The 22,639-nt window shown below is 41.0% G+C and overlaps 2 protein-coding genes across 5 annotated transcripts in view; one reads left to right on the top strand and one right to left on the bottom strand.

Annotated features, from left to right (window-relative positions):
• The window catches only part of LOC124146632 (GDP-mannose 4,6 dehydratase-like), a 77,718-nt gene extending 77,161 nt beyond the window's left edge, over window positions 1–557 (bottom strand). For all 4 annotated transcript variants that reach the window (XM_048397421.1, XM_046517054.2, XM_046517136.2 and 1 more), the window contains exon 1: window positions 443–557. In XM_048397421.1, the coding sequence (XP_048253378.1) occupies window positions 443–502 (60 nt within the window). In that variant the 5' untranslated portion in view covers window positions 503–557. The remainder of the gene's footprint in view (window positions 1–442) is intronic.
• A 218-nt stretch (window positions 558–775) lies between these two features.
• LOC124146552 lies at window positions 776–10,726 on the top strand. Its single transcript, XM_046516928.2, has 5 exons — window positions 776–1,091; window positions 2,839–3,039; window positions 5,711–5,878; window positions 7,541–7,710; window positions 8,526–10,726. The coding sequence occupies exons 1-5, from the start codon at window positions 899–901 to the stop codon at window positions 9,090–9,092; spliced, it is 1,299 nt and encodes a 432-aa protein (XP_046372884.2). The 5' UTR covers window positions 776–898; the 3' UTR covers window positions 9,093–10,726.
• Window positions 10,727–22,639: the final 11,913 nt, after the last annotated feature.

Below are 22,639 nucleotides of genomic sequence, written 5' to 3'. Positions count from 1 at the left end.
GCGGCCATTAAACAATATATCACGTGACTATATATATCATGTGAAATAATAAAGAAGATGTCATTCATAACCATACTTGGCGTTCTCACTAATGCTTGCATCACTTTCTTAGCTTCTCAGTGGTTTTACCCCTAGAAAAGATTACCAATTGTACACTGATATGCAACTTATCTCATCATATCAATATTTCCAGAGAAATGTTTTAGCAGTCTGACATGTGGAAACTTAACCTGACTGTTGACCCTCGCGAACGTTTCATTGAAGCTTCATTCATTTTGTGGGATAGGCTGGTCTGGTTTCAACACGCACATGCATGTGTAGCAATCATTGTATGCAACTTCGAATCTTATCAAAATTGTGTTTCACTCGTTAGATATATAGTTTTTTATATATATATGACTTCAATTAAAATATTGTTTTGTTTTAAAGTTTTGTTACATACCTGGCCTGTAATGCCGGTGATAAGTGCAACTCTTCGTTCGCTTGCCTGTGAAGACGCCATCTTGCTGTCGTGGAATCCCTCAAAAGTCACGTGGTTCCTCTAAATATAGCAAGAGAACATCACGTGACAGTCCACGTTGTCGGTGTGCTAATAATAACCCGATTACTCGCACGCTGGGTCTAATTTTAGACAGGATTTTCCACAATAGCATAAGACAATTTATACCCCAGTGCGAGTGTCAGGCGGTGATTGGCTGTTTCCTAGCAACGAGCGACGCGTCCCTTGGCTCTCGACCAATGGAATGTTGATTATTTGCCCTGCATTGTTGTCCCTTGAAAGCGACCAGGGCATGATCGCGACATGTTGTAAATAAGTTCAGGTATTAACGGTTATCCTCAGTAGTGCAACAGATGCATCTAACCGGCTAAGATCACATTAGGACGATTATAATCAATCATGAACGAGAATGAGGTAGCGATGTCTCGGGGTGTGGATATATTTCTCCAATCGATCGGATTACAAGGATATATATCCAGCTTTCTTCACAAGGGTTATGATCGGGAGACAGACCTACAGCACATCGGGGAGGAGGATTTAGATGAGATGTGCATTACGAATCCCTCCCATCGGCGTGACCTACTTTCGGCAGGTAAGTAAAGCAGCTGATGGAATATCGGATTGTCTGAATGCAGGTATGCTTACAAAGGCTTAAGGGTCTTACCATCATATGGTATGGTCTATGTACACAATCATTATAATCGGTCTTAGTACGATAGTTAAACATTGGAGAGAGACATTTGCATATACTCGGGATTCTGACATTACGATTAAAATCGGATTTGCATGTAAACTATACCATGGGATTATATAGGTCCGTGACTATACTGAAGACTGAAGAAATGTCCTTTTTAACCATGATTGATATGTGACTGTATTTTTACAATTCTATATTCTATCATGGATATCAAACACCTTCATATAATCAGATACCATATAATTATATGGTCTCTGATATACATTTCCATAATGCACACATATATTTGTTAATTACCGAATGTCATATTCTAGTAGTGTGTGCGTTATTTGTGAACTGCATGTTGACCTCAGATTATATTACGTCATGGTCAACAAGTCGAGCTTGTTGACAAACGAGACTGGGCTGATGTTCCGCTTGGTCTGTCAGGTGTGCCGTGCGTGTTCATTTGAGAACGACGGGAGTATGAACAACTCTTTGTAACTGTAACAATGTAACGCTACACAATCACGCTTTAATGACCCGAAGGTGTGTGGTGTTGATTGGTGATTGCACAATCAAGCTTGTACCCACCGCTGTAGATGGTCGGTACTTGAGTGATGACGAGCGCAGACTGTGTAGGGGCCTATGGCAAGGATGGCGTCAACAATACACTGTTTGTCAGGGTTGATATAATTACGCGACAACATATTAACGCCCGATGTGTATACAATGTATGTTCAGTGAATCTGTTTCTTCATATGGGTTTGCTAATGGTGTATTGGAATGTGTCTTTCATATATGGAAATGTTAATGTTGTATTGGAATGTGTCTTCACGCGGAAATGTTAAAGCAATTATGGTAACAGTAGAATGTTTAATATTTATGCAGTTATTGCAGTTTAAATTTAGCTGATAGAAATACCAGTTCTAAATTGTTCGAAACCTGTTCGAAAATGAAATGTTTGTGTGTTTGTTGTTTAACGCCGCACTCAGCAGTATTCCAGCTATATGACGGAGGTCTGTAAATAATCGAGTCTGGACCAGACAATCCAGTGACTGACACCATGAGCATCGATCCACGCAATTGGGATCGATGACATGCATCCCGTCAGTCGCCTTTTGCGACAAGCATAGTCGCCTTTTACTGCACAAGCATGGGTTGCTGAAGACCTATTCTACCCCGGATCTTCACGGGTCCGAAGTATAATCTTAATATCTTTAACTGGCAGGGTAAATCTGGGATTCGAACAGTCGAGCAAAGGTTTCCAGTACGCCTGATGATCGCAACACTGCACAGCGAATTGCAGCGACTGAGACGACTAGTAGTGAGTGAGTTGGGTTTAACGCCGCTTTTAACAGTATTCCAGTTATATCACGGCGTGTCAGCTTAATGTGGGAGGAAAGCCCGAAGTGATGCAGGTCTCAGACGTTTACCACTTCGGTGAAACCCACGAGCACGGGTATGGTGCAGTCAAACCTAGAAACATAAACGGGGCGAACCGAGATTCGAACCCACAATCATAGGTTTCTGGCGTGCCCAAGTGACGCAACTCTGCACAGCGAATCGCGGCGCCTTAGACGACTGGGCCACCCGTGCCCCCGACTAGTAGTAGTAGCAGTAGTAGTGCAAATTCATCAATGCCAGTTCCTTTCCTTCACAGCTAAAAAGCACAAGGTGAGCGAGGAGAGCAAGTTGCTTGAATGGCTGCGAGGGTATGAGCTGGAGCATTACTTTATAGGCTTTATCGGGAGCGAGCTCGTGGACCTGGACGACATCGCACGTCTCAGTCTTCCCGACGTCACCATGTACGACGAGCTAGAGATGACGATGCCGGGCCACCAACGACGACTGGAGAGGGCAGGTGCGTGGTCTAGAACAGTAGTTCTCCCCAGTTCATCGCTGGTGTATCATGGAAACAGCCCACGTGACAGCTCGTGCAGCTGACGTGACTATGACACCCCAACAACTTTATAACATACATATAGCGCTACCTCAACACCTATTAGGAAGCTGAAATATACATTCAAAATACAGTGAAACACTTTTATTTTAATCAGTAATTTGAATTTTATTAGCAACTTTTTTTTCTCCAGAAATACAATCATGCCATCATCAGAAAATTCCACGAGTCATCAAAATCAAAGCTAACGAAGCTACCCACCCCATCCCGTATTTTCCACCTGTCACTTGCACAGTGGGACTTACTATTATGTATTATATGGCTGTACAGAGATTTAATATACAGTAAACTACGGTTATAACGAACTAACGGATATAACGAACTAACTTTTTAGTCCCGACTATATGCTGTATATATGCTCATAACGAATTACGGTTATAACGAACTAAAATTAGTAGTCCCTTTGAGTTCGTTATAACCGTAGTTTACTGCATATGATTTCAACCACACAAATACAGATAATAGGATAGCCGTAGCATAAATTAACAAGTATTCATTCATTTCGTGATCGTCCCGAAAATTGAGTATTTCTTTCTTAGCTCTTAACTTTTCATTTTGTTTCCTATCCCTCCCCCAAACAACCACCCTACCCCCACTCTCCCCTAGCCCAGTGTCAGTATAATAAGACTGGTCCCGAGAACAATTATCAGAAATGAAAGTCGGTGGAACGCAGGGAATGTCGACCATAAGCCAACAGCTGACATAGCCGGGATTCTTGCGGATAGCCGACACCATCACCAGTAAGAAAATAATGACGGGGAAGCTACGGATTAAAATATTACACTTAGCTGGCAACAGATGGTTTTTAAGCCCCTACATACGTAATCCTGCGAAGTGATATCTTACAGATTCGTATCCCTTTAACAATATTTTCATAGAAACTATTAATGGCAGGCTGCCGCCTTTAACGCGGTCCTGAACTATTGAGTAATGGCTACAGTGTGTTGGCGGTGATTGTACAAACCTGTTCTGAAATCAACGACCACAGGAGCTACTCAAGCATGATGCTACCTTCATTCTTTTGTAAAATATTTTTCTATCACGTTATGAGGTCAAAAGTCAAATCATGACTGTTAAATTACTTCGTTTGAAATATATTCCCATGAGAAAATTTCATAAGCAATATGAATAGACGCTCGGCGGTCTGGTGACGTAACTAGGTCATGTGATGTAGACCTGTTTAACCCACATACGAATGGGCATGTTTACATCCTCGAAGCGTCTCGGACTGGGTGTCGTGCTTCTGACCTAGTACCGCGGACTTGTGACGATGGCACTGTTTGCTCTGTATTGTGTATGGTATCGTAAAGTCTACCCCTCTATACATAGAATACCCGTATGTCTCGGCAAGAAAACAACATGAACTGTATATTTTGTTCAGCGTGGGCCCGCATGTTTATTTCGACCCCCAGCAAGTGTAAGTCGTATTTATTACTAACATTGACATCACGCGTACTTAAACTCGACACGGGATTTAGTCATACAGGTAGATAAGATATAAGAATAAATAGACGCCCTCTACATACATTATTTTATCTGTACATAATGATAGGTGTATGCAGACTTGGGACGTGGATGTTTCAATAGTATACTATGGTGTATTCAAATATATATGCAAGAGGTATAACGAGCAAAGTCTGTACATATTCGTAGCGTTCAGACTGCTCTAAGTATGTATGATATCCAGCAAATGGAGATTTCAGCAGTCAACACTATTCCAGCTATGTTAAGGCGATCTGTAAATAATCATGAATCGTGACCCCACGATCCTCATTTTAGGAGACGTTTATGAAACACATTTTACTTTTGTTTGTTTTGTGTTAAACGCCGCACTCAGCAATATTCCAGCTATATGACGGCGGTCTGTATATACTGGAATCTGAACTGGATAATCCAGTGATTGATATCGTAAGCATCGATGTCCGCAATTGGGATACGATGACATGCATCAACCAAGTCAGGGAGCCTGACCACCCGATCCCGCTAGTCGCCTCTTACGACACGCATAGTCGCCTGTTACGACAAGCATGGGTTGCTGAAGACCTATTCTACCCCGCATCTTCACGGGTCACATTTTACTCCTTGATTGGGGTACTTGAGATCTATTGTGCCCTTGTTATATGTAGTGCGTTGTCGGGAACGTCTGCGTTAACATACTCAATACTCTTACTCAGTATTCAATCAGCGCTAAGGTGATCGTAACTCCCATACCTTAACACAGGCTTACGATAATCGTTGACTAAGATCGCTTTGTGCAGCAGGGTCCCTGATGAGAGACAAGAAGTAGCCATGAAACGTCGTTACAAGAATGAAGAAGTTATCCATTAAAAATGTCATGTATTCACGTTCTTCCGACTTCTAAATGCCTGTCAAAGACTTCAAACGTGTACTGCTGTTGCAAATCTCGTACACCAAGAACATGCAATTCTTAGCGCAACCCGTCTAAGTCTAGGTTTACTGTTGGAGTATGGGGATGGCGATCTCTACCTCAGCGATCGCTTGCACTCTGTCCCCATTTATAGTACAACTCCTATAGCAATGTCTACATTGTACGTGTATGTTCTTTTGGCAGTGCGGCAGTTGAACAAACGTCGGAAGATCGGAGACTCGGATCTCGAGGTTCCCGTTGCCGAGGGGTTCTGGGGTAAACCCACGAACCTTGACGACGCCAAGTATGACTTTCTCTGCGTGGAGGCCACAGTAACATCGACACTGGACTCCTCTAGAAGACATACAATAGGTAAGACTATGCTAGAAAAGCAATATTTACAAACTGATATAGTGTAAGCATGCCTCACGACATCGAGGTCTTTCACATAAAGATGTCTTGCCAAAGCAATTCGTTTTATTTATCAAAATAAAACCATCTACCACCTTTTCTTGGGTCAGAATATATTCCATGATCTTTATGTTGCTTGTCTAGGGGAGAGTGTGATTCTGGTTATTCGAAAAGCCCTTTGTCTGCTAAGAATTGTATGGTTGTAGGACCAGTGAAGATCGGGTTTGCATAGGTCTTCAGCAACCCATACTTGCCGTGAAAGGCGACTAACGGGATCTGGTGGTCAGGCTCGCTGACATGGTTGATACATGTCATCGATCCCAATTGCGTGGATCGATGCTCATGATATCAATCACTGGATTGTCTGGTCCAGACTCGATATTTACACAGACCACCGTCATCTTGCTGGAATATTGTTGAGTGCGGCGTTAGACAACAAACAAACAAAGCATGGGTATAGACCTCAGACTTGCATCACTTCGGACTTTCCTTCCACATCAAGCTGGCAGCAATGATACAACTAAAATACTGTTCACAGCGGCGATAAACCCAATCTCATTAAAATCAGATCTTAGTTCTCGCTACCGCTAAACTTTGTTTAGCGGTAGCGAGAACTGAGGTCTGATTTGAATGCGATTGCGATTGCGATTAACCCAACTCACTCGCTTATCAGTCTATATATGTATTACCTGTCTTAAACCGTAGCAATGTGGATAGGTTTAAATCAGGCCATTTAAACACCACACTCAAATGTCATGATGTTGATCACTCAAGCAGTTACCGATTACCTCATAAATAAGATGCATAAAATGTCAAAATTTCACACCAGGGACACGCTTATCTTTGAGTGTGTTTTTTTGTAATCCAACCCAAATCCTACTTATATGCGTTTCTTGCTCTTACGATTGTAAAGGGGAGGTGGGAAACGTTCGCTCGTCAAACCCAAGGCCGGGGTTCGATTCCCCACCCGCCATCATAGTACTGGAATATTGCTAAAAGCGACGGAAGTCCATACTCACTACACTATGATTGTAAATCATTAACAAATGTTCCTTACGTGTGCTCAGACTATATTAACACTACGTATGTGTGCGGTCCCGCGACGATTCAGGTTAAAATCTTCAGCAACCCATGCTTGTCGTAAGAGACGACTAATGGGATCGGGTGGTCAGGCTCGCTGACTTGGTTGATGCATGTCATCGTTTCCAAAATGCGTGGATCGATGCGTATGTTGTCAATCACAAGATTGTCTGGTCCAGACTCGATTATTTACAGACCGCCGTCATATAGCTGGAATCCGGGGTAGAATAGGTCTTCAGCAACCCATGCTTGCAGTAAGAGGCGACTAATGGGATCGGGTGGTCAGGCTCGCTGACTTGGTTGATGCATGTCATCGTATCCCAATTGCGTGGATCGATGCTCATGTTGTCAATCACTGGATTGTCTGGTCCAGTCTCTATTATTTACAGACCGTCGTCATGTAGTAGGAATATTGCTGAGTGCGGCGTTAGACAACAAACAGCAAACTATGGCATCTGATGCTTTTTTTAATGAGAATACATAATGTTGTCTCTTGTGGTATTTGTAAGGATATAGAGTTTAACAATCTGCTTGTTTCAACAGATTTCATGGTCGATTCTGGAAGTGACGTCACAACGTTACAAGAGGATCTTTTATACACACTAAACCCGGAGCTGATCGGGCCCATCAACAGCAAGGGAGTTCACTCTTCCCGGAGGAAGAACCTCTACAGAGCCAAACTCACCATTGGAACTCAAGACCTGGAAATAGAGGTAGAATATTAACGTGCGAGAAAGCGACGTCAGTAGTTCAGGATACTTGATATTGGCTTGTTTAGCAATATAACGGGGACAAATGGGCAACGACTATCGCTTCAGAATAATAGGCGAACACTTTGACCAGGAAGCCGTTCAACCGTTCAACAAAGCGAAACAAGTCGCAAGTCAGTGTTAAAGAATACGAGTTATCATCGCGGTAGGCTTTCATCGCTTTGTGGAGTGATTTCACAAAGCGGTGTTAGAGCTGTCCCATGTCTATGTTAAATAATAGGAGTTTTGATCGTCTCGGCTCTAAGATCGCTTTGCGAAAGGGTGCCCAGTAAGTCGCCCCGCCTCTAAGAAGAGTAAGTGAGTTTGGTTTTAGCCACTGTTAGCAATATTCCAGCAATATCACGGCGGGGGCACCAGAAATGGGCTTTACACACTGTACCCATGTTGGGAATTGAACCCGGGTCTTCGGCGTGACGAGCTAAAGCATTCACCACTAGGCTACCCGACCGCCCCTCCCTAAGACGAAATAAGATAACATAATTATGATGATGATATGATCACTTAAATAAGGCAATACCCCATACCACAGAGGGCAGGCTGGAGGTAAGGAAAACGTAACAACATGCATTCAAATTTAATTTTCAGCTCCCTAGGTATCCATTATTCTTGAAGGGTTGTGAGTTAAATGAAATACTTTCATCGGTATTTGAAACATATTTGAAACCACCTTTCTCTGATACTGAGTTAGCAATGTGAGTACTATCCATGCTGTATTGCACGAATCGCCAAGTTATAAAACGTGTTATTGTTTTTTTCAGGTTATGGGAGAATCCTATAATTCCCTGGGAAGTCGCGTGCTACGTCACTTCCGGCATTACATCACGGGATCTAAACATATATGGCTACCTGGTGACTTCTTCGACCCAACCATGTCGTCTGCCTTAATGAAGGCAAGCCGACCCGATGACTCTTCAGAATGTACGAAGCAGACTCCTACCACTCATGAAACTGGCGAGTCATCCCAGAAACAGTCAGGTGAAACAAACACAATGACCTCACAAGATACGCCGATGACGTCGCTAAACATGCCGACAACGTCACATCACACGTCGACAACGTCAAATTGTCCTGAAAAAATAGAAGACAATATTGTTCATATAAACCAGCTTGATTTAATAGCACACGATAATGAAATAGCAGAAAGGGGCCCAGATCGTGAGGTTATTGCACCCTTAGGTAAAGACTGTGGTGACTCCAGGGATTGTGCACGTGAACAGGGGCTCGAAAGTTCTAGTGGTGCCGTGGGAGAAATAAAGGACAATGTTGACGGAAAACTATCAGCACATAATGGCCATATATTACACAATGGCGTCACCGATTCATGATGAAAACAATTGGAATCAAATACTTCCCACACAAGTGCCAGCAATGCTTTATTCATCCACTGAGATGATGGCATTACGAATGACAATGGGGCCGATGGCGGCAAAGTAAACACGGCACAGCTCATTGTGTTCTTGCGTTGACGGGACTGTGCGGCATAGTGCGGTGATTACTGTGAAATAGTCAAGTTGTTTGGTGCCAGGAGTCACTACTGCCTGGGACATCCGGGGTATGGTCTCTGCTGTTGGAGATATGTCTCATCTCTACTGGAGGCCATAGACTGGATAATCGAGGGTGCAGGAGTCACTACTGCCTGGGACAACCGGTGTATGGTCTCTGCTGTTGGAGATGTGTCTCATCTCTACTGGAGGCCAGAGACTGGGTAATCGAGGGTGCAGGAGTCACTACTGCCTAGGACAACCGGTGTATGGTCTCTGCTGTTGGAGATGTGTCTCATCTCTACTGGAGGCCATAGACTGGATAATCGAGGGTGCAGGAGTCATGCACTGACGTACACGATCCCTTTTCTTCTCGATGCCTGTTTATACAGTGAACACAGAGCTTGGAAGCATAATGGTGCTACTATTTAAATTATATTTACAGATGAAAATGGTTAATGTGCTACCCCGCATACCCGACGGTTACATTTGAGAAACACAGAAAAATGACTTTCAGAAACAAAGGGATATTACTCAATATTTGATTATTTCATCGGGGATTTGTGGGAATGATGACATCCCTACAAAGGGGTTTCACGATGTACAATAATAGCGACCAAACCATTCCCATAGTCATAAGAAATCTCCAGTGTCCTGTGTACGAATCCGACTATGCAATATACCTGTGTTAATGAATCAACATCCAATAGTGATGACACTAGGTGTTGGCGAAAAGATGAGCGTAACCTGCCCACCCGTGACCCGTAGTAAATTTGGACTCGTCCCAGCCCTAATAGATATGCAGTGAGTGTGTGGAACACCACATTCATACCACTGTCTTCTTGCATATTCACATGCAGTATTGTTATTACAAATATTTTGTGTTGCAATAGGTTATTGAATATTTATCAGCTGTGTTCAAATTGTGGTGATGAGGTTTGCAGGACACCGGCTCAATAACCGGTAAAACATTATGTGAGCAATTCTTCTCGCCAGGTGCACTCGTGTAGATTTCAATGAAATCGAATTTGTACTAATTTTGTTACCTTGATAATTTCTTATTAATTTGTTATGACCAAAGACAAATATTTTCATAGATATTTTAACATTTTTATAAGATTTATTTTATCAGTATATTTTTTATTTTTTACATTCATCATGTTTTGTGTATTCATTTATTCTTCCAGTGCACTCGTTTATTTAGTTTCTGACTTCTCATTTTTTTAATACATGTATCCAGATATTCCGGTCCAAAATATCTTCATATGTTAGTTCATTGGACCATTTGACGTGTTACCCTAGTTACAGCTCGCTTCACATTCCACGTTCCAGTTCATCATAATTGATTCACATTTTGTGCAATTAGATAACGCTCACAAACTGTCAACATGCAATAATACATAAATGTTATTTATAGAAAAGCTGTTTTATTTGTTATTGTTTTGTACTGGTAATTATAAAATCTTACTTGTTCTTAATCGATGAGTTTGTTGTTTATCGTGTGTATTTCATTTACATTCAAACACGTCGTTGAAAGATGTGTGTGGAGTTATATTCACTGCACGTGGTTTGAAAATATGATATGGACCACGGATATTGATAAAATATGGACTCCCACGGATATTGATAAAAGCGGACACAGTCGCGCAAGAAGTGATATCTGTAGGTAACACGTACGTGTATATTGGACAAAATGACATGTCTTAGCTTCATCTTGAACCAGTTATTACAGGTTTTGAGACTTTACACCTATTAAGACCAAAAGACTTGGTTTCCTATTTTTGTTTGGTTATTTGTTGTTTAATACCGCACTCAGCAATATTCCAGCTATATGACGACGGTCTGTAAATAATCGAGTCTGGACCAGACAACCCAGTGTTTGACATCATGAGCATCGATCCACGCTTTTTTGGATACGATGACATGCATCAACCAAGTCAGCGAGTCTGACCACCCGATCCCGCCAGTCGCCTATTACTGCAAGCATGGGTTGCTGAAGACCTATTCCATCCCGGAACTTCACGGGTCTTCGGTTTCCGACGTGATTGTAGGTCATCTGAAAGGAAGTTTAACCCACCGTAATGACCCACAATACATTTCCTGATTGGTCAAAATGGAATGGATTAGACTTCTGAAACCCTTTTGAAGCTAGTTTTGGTTTAAATTCAAATGAAGCAAACTTCTTTTCCATGTTGCCTTGTATTTTCAAATTCAAGCGTCTTGTCAGAAGTCATTCGTGACCAACTCGTGTTATTCCGGGACAAGCCGAATAGCGACTCGTGCCCCTCTCGTGGCCATTTTTGCAACCGGGTTCCGTCTTTGCGCAAACGGGCATACCTAAAACAATTGTCAACTCGTTGTGTAATGGTTCACACATATTTCCCCGTATATTATATATATTTTAGATACAATTTAAAGCAGATCTGGACATGCGGATTTATACAGTATGTTTGAACACATTTAACTGTGTCTTGGGTATATTTTTAGATGCAAGACATATTTAAAATCATAAATTGTTTCCGAGGGATTCTTTGACGAAGAACTTGAAACCATACGCGCATTCTGATTGGTTTGTCGTATTTTCGCACATAACATTCATCGATAGGGGGACGAGTCTTCTTGCAGGTTACGGAAAGGGGCGAGTGGTGACGAATGGTCAGAAGTTACCGGAAATGCCGCGACGATGGATACATTCGGAACCTTTCATTGGAAATTTAACTATCTCGAATATCATCGAAATATTACGATGCCGAGTGTGAGTATCGATTGAATCATTTGCGGCAACCAGAAATGACTGCTTACGTTGCACAAGCATTTCAACGGAATTTGGCCAAGAAGTTTAACTTAAGCTCAGGTATATCTTCAACTTTCCCTTTATGACGAGCAATATTCGAACATTTTTTAAAATCCAACTTTTGAGGTACAATCGAGCATGCTCTTTCTGGAAAGATTTCAAAGAGCGTCATATATATGACTTGCTAAATATTGTTTGATCAGCTCTTCATCGAAGGCCTTAGTAAAGCTTTCAAAAGGTTTTATGGAAGACATGTAGAGGACATTTCCAAATTTGACGCATCCGGTTGAATGATGTCACTCCCGGTCGGGGAAATACTTCTGTTTTGCAGTGGGACTTCCGAAATTTTGTTTGTTGTTTCTCATCTCTCAGCAATATTCCAGCAAGATGAAGGCGGTCTGTTAATAATCGAGCCTGGACCAGACAATCCAGTGATTGAGATCGTGAGCATCGATCCACGCAATTGGGATAGGATGACATACATCAACTAAGTCATCGAGCCTGACAACCGGTCCCGTTAGTCGCCTCTAACGATCCACAAGCATGGGTTGCTGAAGACCTATTCTACCCCGTATCTTCACGGGTCAAATGAACATATGAATCATACGACTTCCGCTATAGTATTAGGTATCGAAGTCTCTGGCACAGTCAGTATAGATCAATAAGCACATGTTAAGCAAGTTTACTTTTCTATTGCTTTTTAAACATTTTACAGGTTAGAGTGCTGCAATAGTGGCTATTTTTCTTCTTTTAAAATTTAAACATTCCTTTTTTTAATATAAAACAACAACGCCAGGGAGTAGCCAGTGCTGATAATCCCCCAAAACAGGTTCCATTGGGCGAAGAAACCAATCTTTAGTAAAATATTCTCTGCAGATTTCAAAATAATCAAAACAATGTGGCACAATGGATGTTCATGTGTATACTTGATGTCGCGGATGTTGTTTCAAACCGAAATGCATCCAGGGATATATAGACTATTTTCTGAGAACATTTCATGTTCATTAGTTAACGAAACGCTCAGTGCTGAAGAACCGACAGACACAATGGCGGGACGCATTCCCATGACTTTGTGTCAAGGTGAGGTCAAAATAGAGAGGTGGAAAAATACACTTATCCGTAAACTGCACTGGTGATGTCAACTATCGGTGATCATAGTATGAGTGAGTGAGAATTTGCGTTTTACCTCCGCTTGAACAGTATTTCCGTCATAGCACGGCGTGTCATCTTGATGTGGGAGGATGGATGCAGGTCTTACACGTTCATCACTTTGGAGTAGCTTGACAGCATGGGTATGATGCTGACAAACTCAAAATAAGAATCAGGGCGAATTCTGCCCCAGCTACAATATTGGTATGAAGCTTACCTGGGTTGCACAGCCGACGTAGAGCCTAATCAATACACGATGAACCATTTAAAAAAATACAGAACAGGTATGTATATATTACGGAAGCCTTTTAGGGCCATTTGGTTTTGGGGTTGTTGTTTTTTCGATACTAAGTTGAAATTTCAAGACACTAAGTTGAAATTTCAAGATACTAAGTTGAAATTATCTTGAAATTTCAAGATACTAAGTTGAAATTTCAAGATACTAAGTTGAAATTTCAAGATAGTGCAACCTCGGAATACATTTATATAGTGTACATGTTTTGATAGTTCATTGTACTGGTGACGGCAAGCTGTAGTGGTGGCAAAATGGAACCTGATCGTGTTCAACTTATTACTACATACTTCTCCCTTGGATTGACGAACAATGAGATTCTGTGTTTCCTCGCCCATGACCACGGGATGATAATAAGCAACAGAACTCTGAAACGATGGCTGTCCAAGTGTAGGTTGTTTCGGAGAAAAGAATGCACGGACATTCTGCAAGTTGCTTTGTATATGCTACACGATTGTGACTCTTCTGGTCGACAACACGGCTATCGTTGGATGCATTGAAAGTGTCATGAAAAGGGTTATGTTGTTGATAAAGAGACTGTTCGGTGTTTACTTTATATAGCAGATCCTGATGGAGTCAACTGTCGCAAAAAGCATGCATTATCAGGGTATGAAACTCCCAAAAATTTCAGCCAGACCACAGGACTGGCTAGCTGAAATACTTGCCAGCCCTGACCAAAACCTGCCTGCCCATTATAATCATATGTTTCTCAGGATAAGCTAACGGGGTTTCTTTTTGGTTACATTTTATCATTCATCTTTACATGTGAATTAATGCTTATCATCGGGAAATATTTTGAATATTTTCACATATGAAATATAACCCGACCGTCGGGCAGGGGGGTTTGAAAATCTGGCAGCCCGAGTTGAAATCAACCCGTCTCGGACGGTCGGGCAGGCAGGTATTTCGAACACTGGCATTATTACGTCGAACCTATATCTGTTCAGGACCAAATTCTGTATGGCACATGGGTGGTTACGATAAATTGAAACCCTACGGCATTTGTATACACGGATGCATAGATGGCTTTTCAAGATATGTAATTTGGCTTGAAGCTTGGGTGACAAATAATGACCCTATAGGGTAATCGCTGGGTACTACACTGAAGCTGTGAGAAGACTAAACGGTTGTCCAGAACGAGTTCCATCTGATCTGGGGACAGAAAACACATCAGTAGAACACATGCATCGTTTACTACAAGCCAACATACTGACAGATTCCCAGGTCACAAGAGTTTCTTGTGTGGATCCAGTCATACAAATCAACGGAAAGAGTCGTGGTGGTGTATTCTCAGGAAGCAATGGGCAAAGTACTGGATGGACCACTTCAAACAGCTTAAGGAGGATGGCTATTTTTCAGGAGATTTCATAGACAGGAATCTTGTCCAATTCTGCTTTCTGAGTTATATACAGGTTTGTAGATGTATTTTGTGTTTGAAGTATCTTGAAAATATCAATGATGGCGTTATTTATAATATCTAATTAATATTTTTTGACATGATTATATATGTCTCACACAATTCATTATGCCATGTTTTAATGTAACTTAAAATAAATACTCTCCAAATAATACATTCATGTAATGTATGGTAAATTCAATGTTAAATTTAATGTATTTATCAGTATGTTAAGTATATGTAAATTCAGTGTTACAATTTTCTGTTTCAGGATAAACTCAGAAGTGTCGCACACACATGGAATTTTCATCACATGAGAGCCAACAAGTAGAACCCAGGTCAACATGGTAAACCAGCAGTGTTGTATTCACTACCCACATTGTATGACAAGGCAGACCACGTGCAGACTGTTGACCCAGATGTCCTGCAACTGTGTGAGGAAGAGGCCTCTACACGAGACATGCACATGACATGCGACCCAACAGTGTTTGAGTTGTGAGTGAGTGAGTGAGTTGGGTTTAACGCCGCTTTTAACAGTATTCCAGTTATATCACGGCGTGTCAGCTTAATGTGGGAGGAAAGCCCGAAGTGATGCAGGTCCCAGACGTTTACCACTTCGGTGAAACCCACGAACACGGGTATGGTGCTGACAAACCTAGAAACATAATCGGGCGAACGTTTGAGTTGTGTGTTTCGATCATGGAAGAAAAGCAATTGCTGTTTCCAGAGGACAAGACTGATTTAAAAAAAAATGTATTTGGGTCTCAGAAGAAAAATAAAACAGGAACTTTTTGAGTATTAACTTTTGAGGGAACGTGAAGGAGCAGGAATGGATGATCATGATAACGGGGCGATTTCATGAGCTGTGAAAGACGACTCAGTTTAATATTGCTAACAAATGTCTAATATGGTATTTATAGATATGATGAGTTTGTATTTTCTGTTCTTTTAATCTGGATAAATTTTATTTGTACCCTTTGTCGATGTTAATGTTATTGAACTGCGATTGCAATTGTAACTGGATTGAAGATAGAAATATCCTTATATTGTTTTGTTTTTTTATGAAACCCCAACCTTGACCAAACCAGACACAAAATCTGGCTTCAAATTCACAAAATGGGGAGGTGCACTGGTACATAAACCCTCTAACAAAACCCGGGGCACGGGTGACCCAGTCGTCTAAGGCGCCGCAATTCGCTGTGAGAGTTGCGTCCCTTGGACACACCAGAAACCTATGATTGTGGGTTCGAATTCCGGTTGGCCCCCCATTATGTTTGTAGGTTTGTCAGCACCATACCCGTGCTCGTGGGTTTCATCGAAGTGGTAAAGGTCTAAGACCTGCATCACTTCGGGCTTTCCTCCCACATTAAGCTGACCCGCCGTTATATAACTGGAATACTGTTAAAAGCGGCGTTCAATAAGTGGCAGTACCGTACACAACCGGTTGTGGGAGCACACCATCCAGCCCTGACGTCCAGCGATACGCCCAATTTTGCTTCCACGTCACCGCCAGACACGCCTAGGCGATTGTAGACAGCATCTCAGGTTCAGAAGACAAGACTGAGACAGTATACAGTTTCATCTGGACAGCTCTGATGGCGTGCAAGGGTCATCAGGCGTCCAGAACACTTTAGCGACACTTGCGTTACTCAATGTCAGTTCGGGGGCGGAAGTGTAATGGCATCACAACTCATGGGAGAAACAACTCATCATTGTTTATGGCAATGTGAATGGCGTACGTTACAAGGGCGACATCGTTCGAGATCATGTTCTTTCCTTTGTGCAAATGCAGGGACGTAACGTCACGTTGCAGCAGGATAATACCCGCCCACGCATTGCATGTGTTGTAACAGACCTTTTGAGGCAGCATTACATTGCTGTACTGCCATGGCCGGCTGTTTCTCAAGACCTCTCCCCCATAGAACATGTCTTGGATGAGATGGGGGCACGCCTACGACAGGACCCGAACGAACCAGTTAGGCTAATGTTTGGTTGACACCCCTGGGACTGTTTTTAATCGCCTGGTGCTTCAATGTGCCGCCGCTGCCTCGCCTGCATCAACGGGAATGGTGGTCACACCCGATATTGATTGATTACACCCCACCCCACCCCACCCCACCCCCTTTTAGGGCGTGTTGCTCTGTCTCCTGTTACCAGGTATGGGTTTTGTCAATGAATTCGATATGATAAAACACTGATCAGACGAATGACAAAATACTATGTTATTTTCAATAACATAACATTTGCTCTACTTTTCATGAAGCACAGTTACTTTTTCCCGTTAGTATACATGAATTCCTCAGTTCAAAATGTTCACAGCAATACCTGATACCATATAATGACTATAAATATATATATATCAAACCATAATAATATATCAAAAGACAACTCAAGAAATAATTAAACATAACAATAGTATTTGTATTGGTCATTGTTTATTGTAATTTCACATTGCAATGATATCAAAATAATGAGATCTAACAATGCAAATGGCAGCAATATTTGAGAGGTCACAATATTTTATTTTTTTTATAATTTTTTATTCAGTCATATACACAGGATACATAGGCGCTCGGAAAGCAATACAGCTTTATGAATACAGGTTCTTCTCAAAAGGATATGGTACAGAGGAGGCCTACGGCATAATCCACATCATGGTACAGATGAAGGCATAATCCATATCATGGTACAGATGAAGGCATAGTCCACATCATGGTACAGATGAAGGCATAATCCACATCATGGTACAGATGAAGGCATAATCCACATCATGGTACAGATGAAGGCATATTTATGTATACAATTAAGAAGATGCGGTATTTATAGTACATCAAATTATGTTGCAAAAATCAAGTGAATAAGTTATTTTGCAGTTTGAGTAAACAAAGCCCATTTTCTGTTAAAGGCAGAGAAGTCGTTATTTCTACGTGTAATATGATATTCAACGTCATAGATACTTCTTATTGTGTTCTTAAAAGCAACAAAGTCAACATTTGCATTGTTAATACACTGGACAAAGATAAATCTTTTAGCAGCTACAATCAAATGGTTAATTAATACATCAGAGGTACCAAAGAGGAGCTCGTTGTCAGTTATTAGGATTTTTCTATACAAGATATGAGTCAAGTAAATACAGAAATCTGACCAAAAATTCCTAACAACATGACATTCGATATAAACATGAAAAACATTTTCTTTGTGAGTATGACACATAGAACACTCATCGTTATCAATAAGTTTCATTCTAATAACTCACGTTTAGTAAATATTACTTTATGAATAAATCTAAACTGGAAATCCCTGAGTTTTGTGTCAATTCAATTCAATTCAATTCTTTATTGTATGAAAGGCCACAGGCCCATATACAACGGAGTTACATAACATATTATATAAAATACAAAGTCAATGTAACAATTCACTTCGTAACAAAAAAGCATTATGTATGTACAAAGCCAGTTGATGTTGTGTTATAAGATCCTTGCAAGACAGTAATGAAGACAATCTTTTAGCATTAAAATGAGATAGAGACCACTGCGGTAAGTACTTGTCTCTTAGATTTTCGTATGTAGGGCAAATAAACATGACAGTTTTGTGTCCCTTAACCCATGGCAATATACACTGAATATTTGTTTCAATGGAAAAGAACATCCCAGCTGATTTTCCCATTTCAAACAAGATTTAGGGAGAGGGAGGGAATTTCCTATCAGTTTATTATAAAACACTTTTGTTCCTTTAATAGAACGTGTAAGATCATAAATCCAAGGAGAGGTCACAATATTGGCTATCAATAAATTGCTACTTTACTGCATTTCTCTTGCAATAATTTCTCTACATTAAAACAGAAAATCCCCTTGGATTGTAATTATGATAAACGTTTTATAAAATGACACATACAATGAATACAAGATTTTCTTCTTCCACCAACTATAATTCAAACTGACAAATCAGTAAAACGTCATAGCAAACATATCATCAAAGGAGGATACTTAAGTAACTATTGTACAACAAATTATATTGTAAACAAAGCTTTGTTTTCATCATTAATATTTGATCTTTATTAATCATTTGTCGATGAATATTTTTGACAGAATCAACTACTGAACTGTAAAGTAAAACAAAGCATATAACGTCAAAAGTCAAACTTGTTGTAGCATGGATTCTTAAACAAAATCCATCACCCACACACCACTCTCGAGGATCATGTTGAATTCTGTTCTAAAGTCAAGGAAGTTCTCGTACTGTTCAGGCAGTTCAAGTACTTGTCCACACGTGTGAGCAACAGGCCTCCTTGCCAGACCTGATACCGTCGTGAAACGAATGTAGATTGGCTTCACTTGACCATGTACATCTGTGATACACAAGTCGGCTCCTGTGCAGAACCTTGGAAAGCGGGAAAGAGAATCTTTCTCTAGTTCACGAACATATTTTCTAAGGTAATCCGATGTACCTTTCTGTTGCGTGGACATGTCTCCTGGAAATGAAAGCATCTTCATCACTTTCCGAGGATTTGGCTTGAGTGATTCATAGAGTGATTCAAGTGATGCTTCTCCAAGACTGAACCCCAACAAAGTAAGTTTGTCGAACCATGCTCTTTTCACACACATTGCTTGTTGAATCATCTCCTTGTGTGCTATCTCACCAACCAACCTCTTGAGATTTTCCTTTGTAGGCAGAACTCTACATTCGTGGGCACCGAGGACATCAACAATGTCATCATCCTCAAAATCACCTTCCAAGGACGCCTTGATTATGTCTGCCTCCGACAACGGAAGAAAGGCAAGATACTCCTGAATAAGGGATTCTTTTGTTGTTGAAAATATATCCATGCCATAAATGCAACATGACATGAATGATTTTCCTATGCACACGGGGAAGTAGTTCTGCCACTTCCAACCGAAATAGAGAACAGAAGCAATTGCCTGCCAATCAGCATTGTCATAGTCATGCCTTTTAAAGGCACCTTACAAGCCCTTCCAAGACAACACTGTTCAAAGAAAGAATCCCAGAATTCTACCAAAGCATCCCGCATTACACCTCCATTGTCTTCGGCAACCTCCATTTCTCCATTTGGTAGAATCATCTGGAAATTGAAAATATCCTTATCCAAATTAAATGTGTTTCCTTTGAATTTTTCTTTTAGTTCCTTAAAGACATGTCCTCTGTGTATGCGGATGGTATGGTGGTTGATATTGACGTGTTCTGTCTGGTGTTCAAGATCTGCAATGAAGTTATCCAGGAGATCAATATCAACTGAATCTGGATTAATTTCAGCATGAAGAGGCAAGATATTTGGTAACTCATCATTATCATCACTTTGTTCAGCTCTGTTGCCCGTAGCCTGTGCCCGATCATCTTGATTATCCTGTGGTTCAAAATTCGGCCAGGGTTGTTGATCCTGCTGAACTTGTTCAAAGGGTGTTGGTCTTGGTTGATCTTGCCTAGCCTCTTCCAAAGACTGCTGTCTTGAATGAGAACGAGTTACTGCATCTGTCTGGGAGTCATCACCAGGAGCAGGATCTCTAGAGGGGGGGTCTTGTAAAACCTCAGGTTCGTCAGTCGAGTTAGATCACACATTTCCTGAACAGTGATATCCTCGTTCAGGATGATAAACTGATAGTCCATGACATTAAATTCATAATCAGTTTCGGGTCCAAATTTTACAGAACCTCCACCTTGGAAGAAGATATTCTTTGCTTGAACAAGAAGATCTTGTTTAGTTGACTGTTTCGTAACCGATATGTTCCGAGTACCCCCTCCTGATTCGGTTCGGACTTGAGTATACATGCTTTTCTTTTCGTCAAATTTCATCAGGCCAATTCCCACCATTTTTGTCACCTTAACATCATTTTGGCTTTGTGGACTTACATGTGGAGGATCATCACTTGTCGATGGTCGGTTCAGTTTGATGCGCAAACGATCAAATAGACTCTGCTTCCGTTTTGAAGTTTTCTTCTGAGAAGCTATCTCTGCTTGTTCAATCTGAAAAGACATAATACATTAAGGTCTTGGAAATACCTGGGTCTGGTCAATCAGAACTCCATTGACATTAATGGTCAACAAAGCTTTAATAGCACCCTTTGTAATTTTGAATTCAAGTATTATTACTGGAATCTGATCACTTATATTGTATATTTTGTTGCAAAATACCTGAAATAAACAGTGACAGACATTGATAAACAAATACTTTTGCTTCCATCCGAAAAAAGACAGGGTGTCATTACAAACATATAATATTGAAAAGTGTGTGTATGTGTGTGTGTTGGGGGGGGGGGGGGGGGGGGGGGAGCTTTGGGCATGGTAGCACGTATGCTCTTTTCCCCAGAATCTATAATGAGCATTAACTACATCATAAGATTAAATATGTGTACCAGGTTTACGAGAATATGTTTTCGGTCATAATTCCCGTTTTCTGTGGTAATAAATACCTCTCTATTTTGACCTCACCTTGACACAAAGTCATGGGAATGCGTCCCGCCATTGTGTCTGTCGGTTCTTCAGCACTGAGCTAATGAACATGAAATGTTCTCAGAGAATAGTCTATATATCCCTGGATGCATTACGGTTTGAAACAACATCCGCGACATCAAGTATACACATGAACATCCATTGTGCCACATTGTTTTGATTTTATTATTTATTTATTTTTATTTTGTGTGTGTGTGTGTGTGTGTGTGTGGGGGGGGGGGGGGGGGGGGGGGGGGTGAGGTTGGGTTGGTTGGTTGCCATCAGTACCAAATTCCCAATCATCACTTCTTCATTCCCGGGAAGTTATAAACGGAGGGCATACCAGGGTCCGGACGCAACGCGTGTAACTTACAACATCCAATGCAAATTAAACTGACTGAAGTGATACCCCATGTCGGCCATGGAAATATCGAGATTAGTGTATATCATAAGTGACGGTGACTGAGAAAATAATGACATTTTTATTATATTTCTTATTTTCTACATAATCTGTATTTTCCCAAAAGTTTATGATAGTAGTTTAGTCTTTCACCAAAACGTGTTCCTAAAATATACATTACTTACTACCATTATCAAATTGTGTACTAACGATGTGAAATAATCACTTACAATGTCATCTACCAGTTTTCCCGAAATAACACAGACTACCGCACATTTAGTAAAGTTATTTGTCCAATGTGACTGAAATATTTGTCTGTCCGTGTGACCGACAACATTTTCTTCTCAAAATATCTTGGGTCATATTTTATAGAGTTGTCTAACCTGCTAACAGCGTACATTGCCTTGTTAAATTGAATTTTACCAACACGGGTATTACATGAGTCTCAAATTTGAACACAAAATGTACACACAAAATGTCAGACATAGATCTGTCCAACGCTTGACACGATTACAGAAGTTTAAAAAGTTTTTTCGGGAACACTGATGTACCATGAAATAGGTCTAACAATTATCTCATCTTGCCCTACATTTTGTCAGACGTCGTCACATATGTTCGGCAACTAGGACATAGTGAGTGAGTATGGTTTTAAGCCGCTTTTAGCAATATTCCAGCAATATCACGGCAGGGGACACCAGAAATGGGCTTAACACATCGTACCCATGTCGGGAATCGAAAACAGGTCCTCGGCGTGACGAGCGAAAGCTTTAATCACTAGCTTGGTACCGACCGCCCCCAACTAAATATGAATGAATATATGGGAAGCCATGAAGCCTAGCGTTTTATTGGCTTGCTATGTCGAACAAGGCCCGGGGTGTAACACCCAAGCAAGTCGACAGAGCTTTGTTATGATAGT

The sequence above is a fragment of the Haliotis rufescens genome, unplaced genomic scaffold (assembly GCF_023055435.1).
Source record: "Haliotis rufescens isolate VD_foot unplaced genomic scaffold, xgHalRufe1.0.p SCAF_17, whole genome shotgun sequence".
Taxonomy (NCBI): domain Eukaryota; kingdom Metazoa; phylum Mollusca; class Gastropoda; order Lepetellida; family Haliotidae; genus Haliotis; species Haliotis rufescens.
The sequence above is the reverse complement of the archived record's forward strand: the minus strand, read 5'-3'. Positions and strand labels throughout refer to the sequence as shown.